Source organism: Primulina tabacum, chromosome 5 (assembly GCF_025594145.1).
Source record: "Primulina tabacum isolate GXHZ01 chromosome 5, ASM2559414v2, whole genome shotgun sequence".
Taxonomy (NCBI): domain Eukaryota; kingdom Viridiplantae; phylum Streptophyta; class Magnoliopsida; order Lamiales; family Gesneriaceae; genus Primulina; species Primulina tabacum.
In genome coordinates, this window is record NC_134554.1 from 22,374,710 (window position 1) to 22,387,707 (window position 12,998).

The following is a 12,998-nucleotide window of genomic DNA, read 5'->3' on the forward strand; positions in this document are numbered from 1 at the left end:
TACTTACAATATTTCGGTTTTTTTGGCAAATAAAAGGACTTTGCCAATTTCTACTTTATTTGCCATGTATTTAGCGAAATCCTTCCAATAGTTTACATTTTGTTCTTTCACATCAATTTTTTATAGCATGCTTTAATAGATTGTTCTATTTATTTTGTATGTTTATGTTGTACTATGGTATGATTCGACAAAATTAATATTTTCTTATTACGCTTGACCAGAGGGTTTAGCTTATGCATAAAATGCTTAAAGATATCTACAACTTGATTTTTTTCCTTCAATTTATTAGATGAATGTAGAAGATAAATTTTAGGTTTTGATATTCAATAAATTTTAGTGCGATGATATTCTCATGTTTTTTAGACAATTTTTTTGACTATTTGTTTACTTATTTTACATTGAATTCTATCATTGTTTCACATTAGATGATATTATTGCTTCAAAAGAATATTATTTTTTAAGATCAACACTTATATCATGTGAGTTAACAAATTGAGTTTGACATATTTATTTAAGCTTTGGAATCCCTTGCTTCTCATGGATCAAGTAAAATTTTTTTTACTATCATGGTCTTGTAAAATCATACAAGTTTATTATATATATTAGCCTCATATATTCATGACACACGCAACGTGTGTGCCTCGGTAGCTAGTATTATTTAGGGGGGATAGGGTGGTGTCAATCAATTTTGATAATTTAAATTATAAATAAGACTTTCAAAGTATCAAATATTATACAAACATGTAACGAGTACATCATAACACTAAATATATATAAAAGATTATCTTTGTTAGATTGACGAAACCCATAATTATTATTCTAAAAAAGGACCAATGATGTTCCCCTTTTGATGCAAATTAAATCACTCGTTTTAAAATGGGCCCTTAAATTTGTTTGTTCCTCTCATAAGATATGGAAAAAGGCTAACATATTATGCGAATCAGTTTTCTAAAATTAACACAAAAAATGTCAATTTACCTACACATAATTAAGTTCTTAAATTCCAACCAAAGAAAGCATTAATATATAAAAACACTTATAATATTTTGATAAATAAATGAATTTTTTTTTTTTGAGATTCATAATCTCAATATTTTTGTTTAATCCAAAATTAATCTTTACATATGATACTCCATGGATAGGCCCACTACCCTTGGCACCTCCTCAGCCCAAATGGAAGACAGGCCCACCAATGGCCCATGTATTCTCCTATAAATACCAGGTTTGAGCGTTCAGTTGATTCATTCACTATATTGTTTTCAGCAGCACCCTTAGCTGCTCCCCTCATATATCCTCAGTCACTAACTTGAGCGTCGGAGGAGCTACGCCAGGATACCCTCCTGGCCCCCTTCTAACGGTCTTCTTCGTGATTTCAGGCTCAGGATAATTTCAAAACCCTGCGTCTTTATTAGTGATACTTGCTGGAATCGGACCCTAAATTTTCCGTGAGTATCACTTGGCGCCTTCTGTGGGAAACATTTGAGTTGAGACGTAGAGATGGTAGAGAAGAGAGGGAGTAGAAGAGCTACCTCAGTATCATCGCGTCCTCAGAGGGAACCCGAACATTCTCATGCTGAGGCGAGACAGGAACAACCTCGTCAAGATACCACAACTGAACAACCTCTTCAAGAGATCAGGGTCAAGCAACCCCGTCCCAATGAGAATGTGAGGAACTTGACCCTAGAGCAGCTGGGCCAATTCATCACTCAGACAGTGGATGAAGCCATGAAAAAGAACCAAGAATCTATGTTCGTTGAGGAGCAGGCCACTCGCCAGGAGCGAGAGGAAAATGTTGAGGGACAGCAGAGCAGGATGGAAGAAACACAGCCCCTCCCAAGCGAAGGGAATGCGGAGATGGGAGAGATGTGGAAGGAAATACGGATGCTGAGGCAGCAGGTGGGAAGCCGAACACCGACCCCTAAGAGAAGAAGTCCTTTTTCATTGGCCATTCTGGAAGAAGGACTTCCCCCGAGTTTCCGACAACCAAACATTGGAGAATACGATGGACATATCGACCCAGAAGAGCATTTGGGGAGATTTGAGAATGCAACTCTGTTGCATCAGTATACATATGGAGTGAAATGCCTGGTGTTTTTGGGCACGTTGGTGAGGTCAGCCTAGCAGTCGTTTAACACCTTGCAGTCTAACTCCATATGTTCTTTTGAGGACTTTTTAGTTGCTTTCTTGCACTGGTTCACCAGCAGCAAGAGACATCAGAAAAATTATTTGAGCCTGTTTGTGATAAAACAGCAAGAGGCTGAAACATTGCGAGAATTTGTCCAGCCTTTTAACAATGCAGCGGTGGAGATACCAGCGGCCACCCCGGACATCATGATAAGTGCTTTCACCCAAGGCCTGAGAGGAGGGGAGTTTTTTAAGTCGCTGGTCAAGAAGCCTCCGTCGAGCTACGATGATCTATTGGCTCGAGCTGAGAAATATGTAAACTTTGAAGATGCCCAACCGTATAGAAGGATGGAGAACCAGCCCGGAGGAAGTAGGGTTGAGGGAGCGGAGAAAGGGGGAAGGAAGAGGGGTGCGGGGGAAAGAGAGGAGGACAGAACTAGAAGTAGAGGACAATTCTCGTCACATGTTCCTCTGAATAGGAACCGTGATAAAGTGATGGAGGTGAGGGAGCCGGAGGGAAGGTGGGAGAAGTCGCAGAGAGCGGAGGGCGGAGTTAGGATGCCTCCGGTGGACAGACGAGAGGGATCCTCATCCGGGGACCGACCAAAACCTCACCCGTCTCTTAGACGGAGTCGAGGTCCTCCTTGGATCAATCGGAGGGTCGGAGAGCCGAGAAGGGAGAAGCGGGGTCAGGATGCTCCTCAGGAACCTGTCGAGCCGAGGAGGAGAGCAGAAGAAAATAATCACTCCACGAGAGGAATGATTCACATGATCTCAGGAGGTGCTACTGATGGAGACTCTGGGCGAGCCCGGAAAGTGCACGGGAGGATGTTGGAGAATTTTGAGATATCTAGGGGTGCAGACTTACCCCAAGATCCTGTCATCAGCTTCGGGCCGGAGGACCTTCGAGGCATCGTGGCCCCTCATAACGATGCTTTGGTGGTGACGGCCACCATTGCCAACTACGATGTGGCAAGGATTTTCATTGATAATGGGAGCTCAGTAAATATATTGTTTAAGAGCACGTTGGATCAGATGAATGTGGAAAGATTCGAGTTTGATCCAGTCTCCACTCCTCTATATGGGTTCGCAAGCCATGCCATTCCGCCGCTGGGTCAGATCACTCTTCCCCTATCTTTGGGACGTGACTCTCGGCGGGTAACAAAGATGATAACATTTACCGTGGTGGATACCCCCTCGTCATATAATGGAATCTTGGGACGGCCAGCCTTAAGGATTTCAAAGCCGTAGCTTCCACGTATCATCAGAAGTTGAAATTTCCTGCAGGGAAAGAGGTGGGAGTCTTATGTGGAGACCGGAAAGTTGCGCGACGATGTTATGAAGGAATAGTGAAAGAAGAGGGGAAGAGGGCGTGTGTGGAGGTCAATATGATTAGAAGGGGGCGAAGCGGGTTGCCTGTAGTAGTGAGGGAGGTTCAGGAGGTGGTGGATGAAGAGCCGGAGATCGTGGCATTGGGGTCCGATAAGAAGGCGCTCAGAATAGCCCCTGATCTTGACCCAAAGGTCAGGGAGGAACTCATTACTTGCTTACAGACCAATCTCAGCATGTTTGCTTGGTCAGCTCAAGAGCTCACCGGGACGACCTCGGATGTGGCGGAGCATCGGTTGAACATCTTGCCGAATGCTTCCCCTGTAAAGCAAAAAAAGAGACATTTAGAGCCCGAGAAGTATAGAGTTCTAAAGAAGGAGGTGGGAGAGTTGCTCAAGGCTGGGCATATTCGAGAGGTACAATTTCCTACTTGGCTCTCGACTGTTGTCCTTGTTCCGAAGATTTCAGGGAAATGGAGGATGTGAGTGGACTTCAGAGATCTCAACAAGGCATGTCCTAAAGATTGTTATCCTTTGCCCCAGATAGATCAATTGGTGGACTCCACAGCTGGACACCAATATTTGTGCATGTTGGACGCTTATCAGGGGTACCACCAAATCCCCTTGGCTGTGGAGGATCAAAATAAAGTGAGTTTCATTACCTCTGAAGAAACTTTCTGCTATGTGGTCATACCCTTCGGACTCAAAAATGCTGGAGCCACGTACCAACGATTGATGGATATAGTTTTTTCCAAGCAAGTGGGGAGGAATGTTGAAGTGTATGTGGATGACATCATGGTGAAGTCGAGGGATTCGACCCAACTTATACCTGATCTGGTGGAAACCTTTTCCACCCTCGGGTCCTATGGGCTGAAGTTGAATCCTCAAAAGTGTATCTTTGGGGTGAGAAGTGAGAAGTTTTTTGGTTATATGGTGACGGAGAGAGGGATTGAGGCTAACCCTGAGAAGGTCCGAGCTATCCAGGACATGGTTTCTCCCCGATGACCGAATGATGTGCAGAAGTTGACAGGGAGGATCGCAGCGCTGGCAAGGTTTATCTCGAGGTCTGCTCATAGAAGATTACCGTTCTTCAGGACCTTACGGAAGGCGAAAAAATTTGAATGGGATCCAGACTGCGAGAAAGCTTTTGGAGAATTGAAGAAGTACCTTGCTGAGCTGCCTGTTCCAGCCAAACCGGCAGCAGGTGAGCCTTTGTGGGTATATTTATCTGCCACCGAGGAAGCTGTGAGTTCGGTCCTTGTCAAGCTGGAGGGATCGACTCAACAGCCAGTCTATTATGTTTCATATGCCCTCAAGGGGGCAGAGATAAGGTACTCCAGATTGGAAAATTTGGCTTTGGCCTTAGTGATGACGGCAAGACGTTTGAGACCCTACTTCCTGTCTCATCCAATTGTGGTGCTCACCAACAGTCCATTTGGACAGAATCCTAAGATTAAGTGGACTACTGAGCTAGGAGAGTATGACATCCAGTATGAGCCGAGAACAGCTATTAAAGCACAAGCATTAGCCGACTTTCTAACTGAGACCGTACATCATGAAAATGAAGACCCTTGGAAAGTGTATGTTGATGGTTCGTCTTCTAGAGATGGAAGTGGAGTGGGGGCAGTATTGATTTCGCCAGCTGGGGAGGAAGTGAAGTTAGCGGTTGGTTTGGATTTTCGAGCATCCAATAATAAGGCAGAATATGAGGCTGTGTTGGCAGGACTTCAAGCAGCCAGAAATGTGGGAGCTACTCGAGTACATGTTTTTTCTGATTCACAGTTGGTAGTGCAGCAAATGAAGGGATTGTATGATGTGAAAGATGAAAAGCTTATTGAGTATGCTCAAGAGATGAACAGAATTAGAGAAAAATTCACCGAGATCACGTTTGAGCAAATTCCCAGAAAAGAGAATGAGAATGCAGACACTCTAGCCAAAATGGCTGGGACAATGGGAACTTGGAAGACTAGAGATGTGGTCTTTCAAATCGAACTCGCACCTCACACGAGTTCACCTACAGTTGAGAAAGAAGAAGAGGATTGGAGAACCGCTATAACTGATTACTTGAAGGAGGGAAAACTTCCTGTTGACTGTAGGGAAGCTCGTAAGTTGAAGATAAAATGTTCACACTATGTGATAATCGGAGAAGTGTTGTTCAGAACGTCTTTTGCAGGGCCGCTTCTTCGGTGCTTGAGTTATCAAGAGGCTGATTATGTACTCCGAGAAGTTCACGAGGGATGTTGTGGAAATCATTTAGGAGCTTATGCGTTGGCAAGGAAGGTGTTGCTCGCGGGTTATTCTTGGCCCTCAGTGCTGCATGATGCTCAAGAGTTAGTGATGTCTTGTGATAGTTGTCAATGTCATGCCCGGTTGCATCACCTGCCGGCCGCGATGATGAGGGCTGTCACGGCTGCCTGTCCTTTTGACCAGTGGGGGATGGATAATGTGGGGCATTTTCCTATAGCTCATGCTCAGAAGAAGTTCCTATTGATAGCAGTTGATTATTTTTCAAAATGGGTGGAAGCAGAGCCTTTGGCCAGAATCACTGAGAATGATGTCCTGAAATTCTTGTGGAAGAGTATAGTATGCAGATACGGAGTACCTAGGAGACTGATATCCGATAATGGGAGACAGTTCCTAGGGGCCAAGATCCAAGCTTGGTGTAAAGAGATGAAGATCGAACAATTCTTTACCTCTTTAGCTTACCCATAGAGTAATGGTAAGGTGGAGGTGACTAATCGGACGCTAGTGCAGGGTCTGAAGGTTTGACTTGGCAAAGCTAAGGGCAATTGGGTGGATGAGCTGTCAAGTGTCTTATGGGCATACCGAACCACTCCGAGGGAAGGAACCAAAGAAACTCCTTTCAGTTTGGTCTACGGTAATGAGGCAGTGCTCCCGGCTGAGATTGAGTTGGAATCGGCAAGGGTAGTGCTTTATGACGAGGAAAATGATGTGAGACGCGCTACTGACCTTGATCTTTTGGAAGAAAAGAGAGAGGCTGCCAGCATTCACATGGAAGCTTACAAGAACCGCATTGTACAGTCGTATAATCGGAGAGTCATTCAGAGAAACTTCCAGGTAGGTGACTTGGTCTTGAGGAAGGTGCAAGAAGAGCAGAGAGGAAAGTTGAATCCAAAGTGGGAAGATCCCTTCAAAGTGATCGAGAGGCTGAGCTCTGGAGCCTATTACTTAGAGAATGCGCAAGGCAAGGCTTTGAAGAGGCCTTGTAATGCTTATCACCTTAGGAAGTATTATTCTTGATTCTATTGTAGATTATTTTGTTTTCTGAATGTTCCTATGTAATCCGTTGGAGTTCAATAAAATCAAGTTCTTCTTTTCGGTTCATAATATTGTTTGTTGTATGTGAGGGTGATAAAAATTATAATATTCCTACTAAGGCATCGGCTAATAGAAGAGCAGCGTGCAAGAGAAAAAATTTTATTTTCCTACTTAGGTTGTGCCTAGTAGAAGAGCAGAGTTAGGGCTGAGAGAAAATTTTATTTTCCTACTAAGGCATCACCTAGTAGAGGAGCATAGTTTGGAAGAAGAGAAAAAATTTTATTTTCCTACTTAGGCTGTGCCTAGTAGAGGAGCAGAGTTAGGACGGAGAGAAAATTTTATTTTCCTACTTAGGCTGTGCCTAGTAGAGGAGCAGAGTTGGGGCGGGAAGAAATTTTATTTTCCTACTAAAGCATCGCCTAGTAGAGGAGCAGAGTTTGGAAGAAGAGAAAAAATTTCTATTTTCCTACTAAGGCATCTACTAGTAGAGGAGCAGCGTGCAGGTTAAAAATTAAAATTTTCCTACTTAGGTTGTGCCTAGTAGAGGAGCAGAGTTGGGGTGGGGAGAAATTTTATTTTCCTACTAAGGCATCGCCTAGTAGAGGAGCAGAGTTTGGAAGAAGAGAAAAAATTTTATTTTCCTACTTAGGCTGTGCCTAGTAGAGGAGCAGAGTTAGGACGGAGAGAAAATTTTATTTTCCTACATAGGCTGTGCCTAGTAGAAGGAGCAGAGTTGGGGCGGGGAGAAATTTAATTTTCCTACTAAGGCTGTGCCTAGTAGAAGAGCAGAGTGCAGGAGAAAAATTAAATTTTCCTACTAAGGCATCGCCTAGTAGAGGAGCAGAGCGCAGGAGAAAAATTAAATTTTCTATCACCTAGCAGAGGAGTTAGAGGGTGGCGATGTTGAATTTAAATTTTCCTGCTAAGGCATCACCTAGCAGAGGAGTTAGAGGGTGGGGGTGTTGAATTTTCAATTTCTTGCTAAGGTATCACCTAGCAGAGGAGTTCGTACCCTGTCGATTTTATTCACCCTAGTGGTTTAAAGGCATCAGAGATAAATTCAAAAGAAGCAGTGAATGCAAACACAAAATACTCAATACGACAGAAAGCGTGTTCGTACATGCCAAAAGTGCGCAAAAGGAAATAACCAAATGTAAACATCACAAAAGTTGCATAATACTACGGAAAGTAAAGCATGGCAGAAAATAACAGAATATGGCCCGAAGGCATACAATGTCTGCAGAAATAAAAAAACAAAAGTAAAGGAGCTCGGTCTAAGAATCGGGGGGGGGGGGGGGGGGGGAGACTCGCTACGAAAGTCTCAATGTCGATGAAGTCAGTAGGGGTGCCTGACGGAGGATAGCCCTGAGCCTTGAAGAGGTCGACTGCACCCTCAAAACCTACCTCCAGAAAATGACAAGCTTTAGGAGCGCAGATATCGTTGAACTCCTCAAACTTGAGGAATTCTTCCTTGAATGTAGAGGCTTCGGAAGCGTGTTGAGCTTTAGCGTCCTTGAGGTCCCTACGGATTTGTGTTGCTTCAGCTCGAGCATTCTTTAACTCTTCCTTCAGCCTCTGGCTCTCCTTCGCGTGGTCCTCTGTCCGCCGCTGGTGCTCCTGTTTCTCTTTCAGAAGCTCATCATCTCGAGCTTGGAGCACCTTAGCATGTGTCACCTTCATCTCGTCAATAGTAACCTAAAGCTGTTCCCGTAGAGCCTTGCCCTCGCGTAAGTATTGGGAGGCAGTAGATCGAGTGGCGTTAGCACGCTCAACCAACTCCCCTATGTACATCATGCCCTGAATAAATAGACAAGAGTGAAAAGATGACAAGAAAATCATACATGTATTGGACATCAATCTAGAGACTAGAAGGAGAAATATACCTCAGTGATGCTGCTGCATGTCCGGCGAGTGAGTTCAAACCACCCCAGTGAATTCATGAACGCTGCATCCGCGTCGGAAGGAAGCTGATACATTATCTTGTGAGCCAGGTGAGTCGGACCCCGCCCCACGATGGCCGAATCCGAGGTGTATAAATGATGTACCCCCGATTCAGGGGGAGGCTCCTCATCTGACCCGGACCCTTCTGGAGAAGAGACCGATACGACTGAGATCTCAGAAATCTTGCGCTTACCATGCGGTGGGACTGACGGGCTAGGATCAATGGACGCCTTCTTCTTACCAGGCGGAGGAGGTGGAGAGGAGGCTCGCTTTGGGGCGGAGGAGGAGGAGCTTGCCTTCTTCTTCGCAGCAGTAGGGGAGCTAGCAAGTCTCTTCGCAGTGGTGGAGCAAGAACCTGTTTTCTTCTTCTCAGCAGCATTACAATCTCCCTTTGTGCCCGTCGTGACTGCTGGAACGACTGACTTCTGGGGGGCAGAAGATGAACTCCCTGCTTTCTTTTTCGCAATCTCGCGAAGCAATGCGACATTCATGATTCTAGCACCAGCAAATAAAAACAATGAACCGAATGAGAATATCGTCAAAAAGCACAGTAAGCGAAAGAGAGACAGAAAGGGTGAAGAGATGAGAATATCTACCGGCGTTCTCCTTCAGTTTAATTTTCGCGAGACTTAACCCGGCATGGCACAAGAGATCTTCAGATAGAAGTTGGGGAATGCTAAAGCATCGATCTCTTAGCACACTCATTATCTCCAGATACTCCTTATCCTTCTTATGACCCTTGGAAAGTTCAGGCTTGGAAAAAGTGGGGTACCAATCGGTATAACAAGTCAATTCTTCGGGTGGCTAGATGAAGAAGAATTATTTTTTCCAATCCTTGACATGACTGGGAGCCCCCTCGAAAAGCTTATGGTTAGACCGAGAAGTCACATAAAAGGGTCCTTCTTTTGATCTGGACAGAACTAAGAAATAAGAGAAAGTGGTGCAATTCAAAGAGAGGTCTAGGGCCCGGAATAGCACAGCGAAACAGCTTATCAAGCGAAGACCATTGGGAGTGAGCAGACATAGATGCACCTAATAGTACTTGCTCAATTCTTGGAAGAAATCGCACAAGGGAAAACGAAGACTAGCATCAAGGTGGTGCTGAAAGAAGGTGTAGCAGCCCTTAGGGGCTAAGTAAGGTCGGTCCTTAGAGGTAGGAATGATGATCTGGTGGGAGGGAGGAATGTACCACAAAGTTCTAAGTTTTGACTCGCTACCAGGAGGATGTGGGATGACAAATGACCGTACCATAAGTTGTCTGCTTCAGATATGTTCATTTGTTGGGTCACGTGACGAACTTCCTTATCAGGACGATTGTGGGTGACGACTTCCTCCTCATGGGAATCAAGAGTGAACTCAGGATCAACTAGGGAAATCCTACTCTGGCTAGATTCACTAGATTCACTAGACCCGCTAGACCTCTCGGAACCACTCGAGGAACTAGACTCGGAATCGAAAGAAGACATAAGTGTTATGGATAATCAAACAGAAAAAGGAGAGCACTGACCCGGAAGAGACGTGAAAGAATACTCAAAAAACCGCAAGGATGAGCCGGTGACGAGCACAAGTGTGATGCACGCTCGTGCGGGGCGGGGGCGCGCCGGGCGAGCGTGGCTGTCAGGGTGCTCGGGCGAGCGTGGCACGGGGCTAGGCGAGGAAGCGAGCGGCTGGGCAGGGGCGAGGCGAGCATGGCGAGCAAGGCGCTCGGGGTGTTCGGGCGAGCGTGGCACGGGGCTGGGCGAGCGTGGCGAGCGGGGTACTCGGGGCTCTTAGGCGAGCGTGGCACGGGGCTAGGCGAGGAAGCGAACGGCTGGGCAGGGGTGAGGGGAGCGTGGCGCTCGGGCGAGCGTGGCACGGGCGCTCGGGTGCGAGCGTGTTGCGGCGAGGAGGCGAGCGTGTTGCGGCGAGGAGGCGAGCGCTCAAGGGCGAGCGCGATGCGGCGGGGTCGGGCGCTCGAGGGCGAGCGTGCTACGGCGAGGAGGAGAGTGTTCAAGGGCGAGTTTGTATCATCGTTCTTTTGTACAGTGAGGAGGATAAGTACACTCCATCACACCAAAGGGAAGTACTGAAGATATCAAAAAAATTCAAAATGGTCACTAAATGGAGGAAAAGAACACATGATATAGCCAATCCATGTTAACAGTCAGGAGCTCATGATGATCTTACCAATCAAGGTTCATTTGTTAATTTTAAAACTTGGGTAATGATGATGGATAACATAAATTGCATTTTATTGGGAATTAAATTGTATGATTATATGTTTTTATTTGGATATTGCTAATTGAAAATATTCTCCAAGATTTTTGTGATATAGTGATGATGTTAATAAGGATGATGATTGATTCAGTTCAAAGTTGATTGTGGTTTGGCTTACAATCATATAAATAAGGAGGAGACACATTGTCAAAAGATGATGATTATGTTGGTTGTGAAATATATTGTGTAAAACATGATATTTGGTCTTTTACAAAAAATTTGGCAGAGTTTCTCTTAAAAATGGTACATCACATAACCTCAAGCACATCATAAATCAATAAGAAAACACAAAATTGACAGCACAAGTCGAGATAGATTCCATAACAAAGTCGGCCTAAGGGCCGCTGTCATTCATTCATACAACCAATATAGATTTGTGCAAGAATACCTAATAAAATCCAAGGCGTCCAGAGGTTGAACAACTAGTTTTTTGGCTAGCAAGGCCGCATTTAAAATGCCAAAAATAAAGTAGAAAGATGAGTAAAGTTTGTTAGGCAGAAAAATTGGGCCTCAACTCCCCTAGCAATGCAACATCTTTCAAGGTCTTCTTGCAGACTTCATAGTCCTTGCTTTAATGGCCAACTAGACTCTAAGGCTACGTTTGGTACGTGTGATAGGATAAATAAATGATTAATAATATAGGGATTAAAAAATAGAGATATTGATAAATAACATGGTGGGATAAAATTTACGGTGTTTGGTATGATTTTAATATTACGTATTAATTTTGTACATTAACATAAAATGACCAAAACATCCTCACATTTTTGTCATTAATAATTTATTTTTTCATTTGTAATTTTCTTGGTTCAATGACCACCACCAAAACCTTCACCACCACCAAAGCCGCCTCCACCTCCTACTCCTCCGCCACCTCCAAAACCGCCGCCCCCACCAAAACCACCACCACCATCACCAAGTCCACCACCATCGCCTAAATACTCCCAACTCCTTTAATGGCCACCACCAAAACCTCCACCACCACCCAAGCCGCCTCCACCTCCTACTCCTCCGCCACCACCCAAACCTCCACCACCTCCAAAACCGCCGCCCCCACCAAAACCACCACCACCTCCGAATCCACCACCACCACGGCCCACCAAAACCACCACCACCTCTGAATCTACCACCACCACCGAGACCTCCACCTCCACCCAATCGGCGTAGAAGACATGGGATTGTATTGAAATTGAGAGATCGGCGCAGAAGACATGGATGGTATCTTGGACTTGATGAAGGAGAGAGAAAGGGATATTTGAACTTGATGTTACATCATTCTCACTACATTTTCATTTGTTGTCACTGAAGCTGTCTCTTATTCTTGATGAGATCTTAGCAAACACTTCCTCCCTTCAGGGGCGGTTCGTGTACAGCATCCACAGGACAAGACTCAGCATGACTCCTACTGATATAAGTGCTAATCCAACATTTACAAGGCGAAGATTGTGCTCCAATGGAGGACAATAGTTTGTGGTGATGTTTCTGAAAGTATCTCCTACAAAAATACAGTTTTGTGGTGATGAAGGAGAGAGAAAGGGTATTATGGTAAAATTTACTTTAATCAATAAATGGGATAAATTATCACACCTAAATTATCAGTATTATTTGTCCAACAAATTATAGCTACAGTGCGGGCTTTTTCTTATTTCACGGGCCCATATATTTGATCAAAAAACCAACCAAACATTGGATATATGATGATTGTTAACTTATCATGGACTAATCCTATCTACCAAACATAGCCTAAGGATTCAAGCTTCTTCAATATTTGAAATCCGAAAACCCCTTCTTTTTTTCCAACGAAGCTGAAATTATGGCCTCACTTAAGGGATGTATGACCAGAAACTGGTCCTTATCCTTTAGAAGTTGGAAATTTTGCCACTTTTGCAAAAATAAATTGAAATATGAAAGAAACCAAGAAATGGGCCTAGGTACTAGAATAATAATGCAACATTGACAAAAAAATGTCTCTATCTGTAAAATCCAAAATTAAGACGACATAATCCAATTACATGCAAATATAGGAAATATGAAAAATAACTAATTAAACGATTTTGTCAATGTTGCATT

At 44.4% G+C, this 12,998-nt stretch overlaps 3 protein-coding genes across 4 annotated transcripts; 2 read left to right on the top strand and 1 right to left on the bottom strand.

Annotated features, from left to right (window-relative positions):
* The first annotated feature begins 1,725 nt into the window (after positions 1-1,725).
* Positions 1,726-3,375, top strand: LOC142544263 (uncharacterized). The gene is made up of 3 exons (XM_075651323.1): positions 1,726-2,111; positions 2,202-2,462; positions 2,604-3,375. Exons 1-3 carry the CDS (start codon positions 1,726-1,728, stop codon positions 3,373-3,375), a joined length of 1,419 nt encoding a protein of 472 aa, XP_075507438.1.
* Positions 3,376-3,512: 137 nt separating this feature from the next.
* LOC142544265 (uncharacterized) lies at positions 3,513-6,713 on the top strand. Its single transcript, XM_075651325.1, has 4 exons — positions 3,513-3,869; positions 3,996-4,421; positions 4,473-6,030; positions 6,343-6,713. The coding sequence occupies exons 1-4, from the start codon at positions 3,513-3,515 to the stop codon at positions 6,711-6,713; spliced, it is 2,712 nt and encodes a 903-aa protein (XP_075507440.1).
* A 230-nt stretch (positions 6,714-6,943) lies between these two features.
* Positions 6,944-10,328, bottom strand: LOC142544934 (uncharacterized). 2 transcript variants are annotated; one of them, XR_012820146.1, is made up of 3 exons: positions 8,615-10,328; positions 7,666-8,528; positions 6,944-6,972 (listed from the first exon to the last, which is right to left on the bottom strand). XR_012820146.1 is itself a non-coding variant. In XM_075651944.1 (2 exons), the coding sequence occupies exons 1-2, from the start codon at positions 9,161-9,163 to the stop codon at positions 8,427-8,429; spliced, it is 651 nt and encodes a 216-aa protein (XP_075508059.1). In that variant the 5' UTR covers positions 9,164-10,328; the 3' UTR covers positions 7,488-8,426. The 2 variants fall into 2 exon arrangements, 1 of the variants encoding a protein (XP_075508059.1); XM_075651944.1 differs by lacking the exon at positions 6,944-6,972 and having other exon boundaries at positions 7,488-8,528.
* Positions 10,329-12,998: the final 2,670 nt, after the last annotated feature.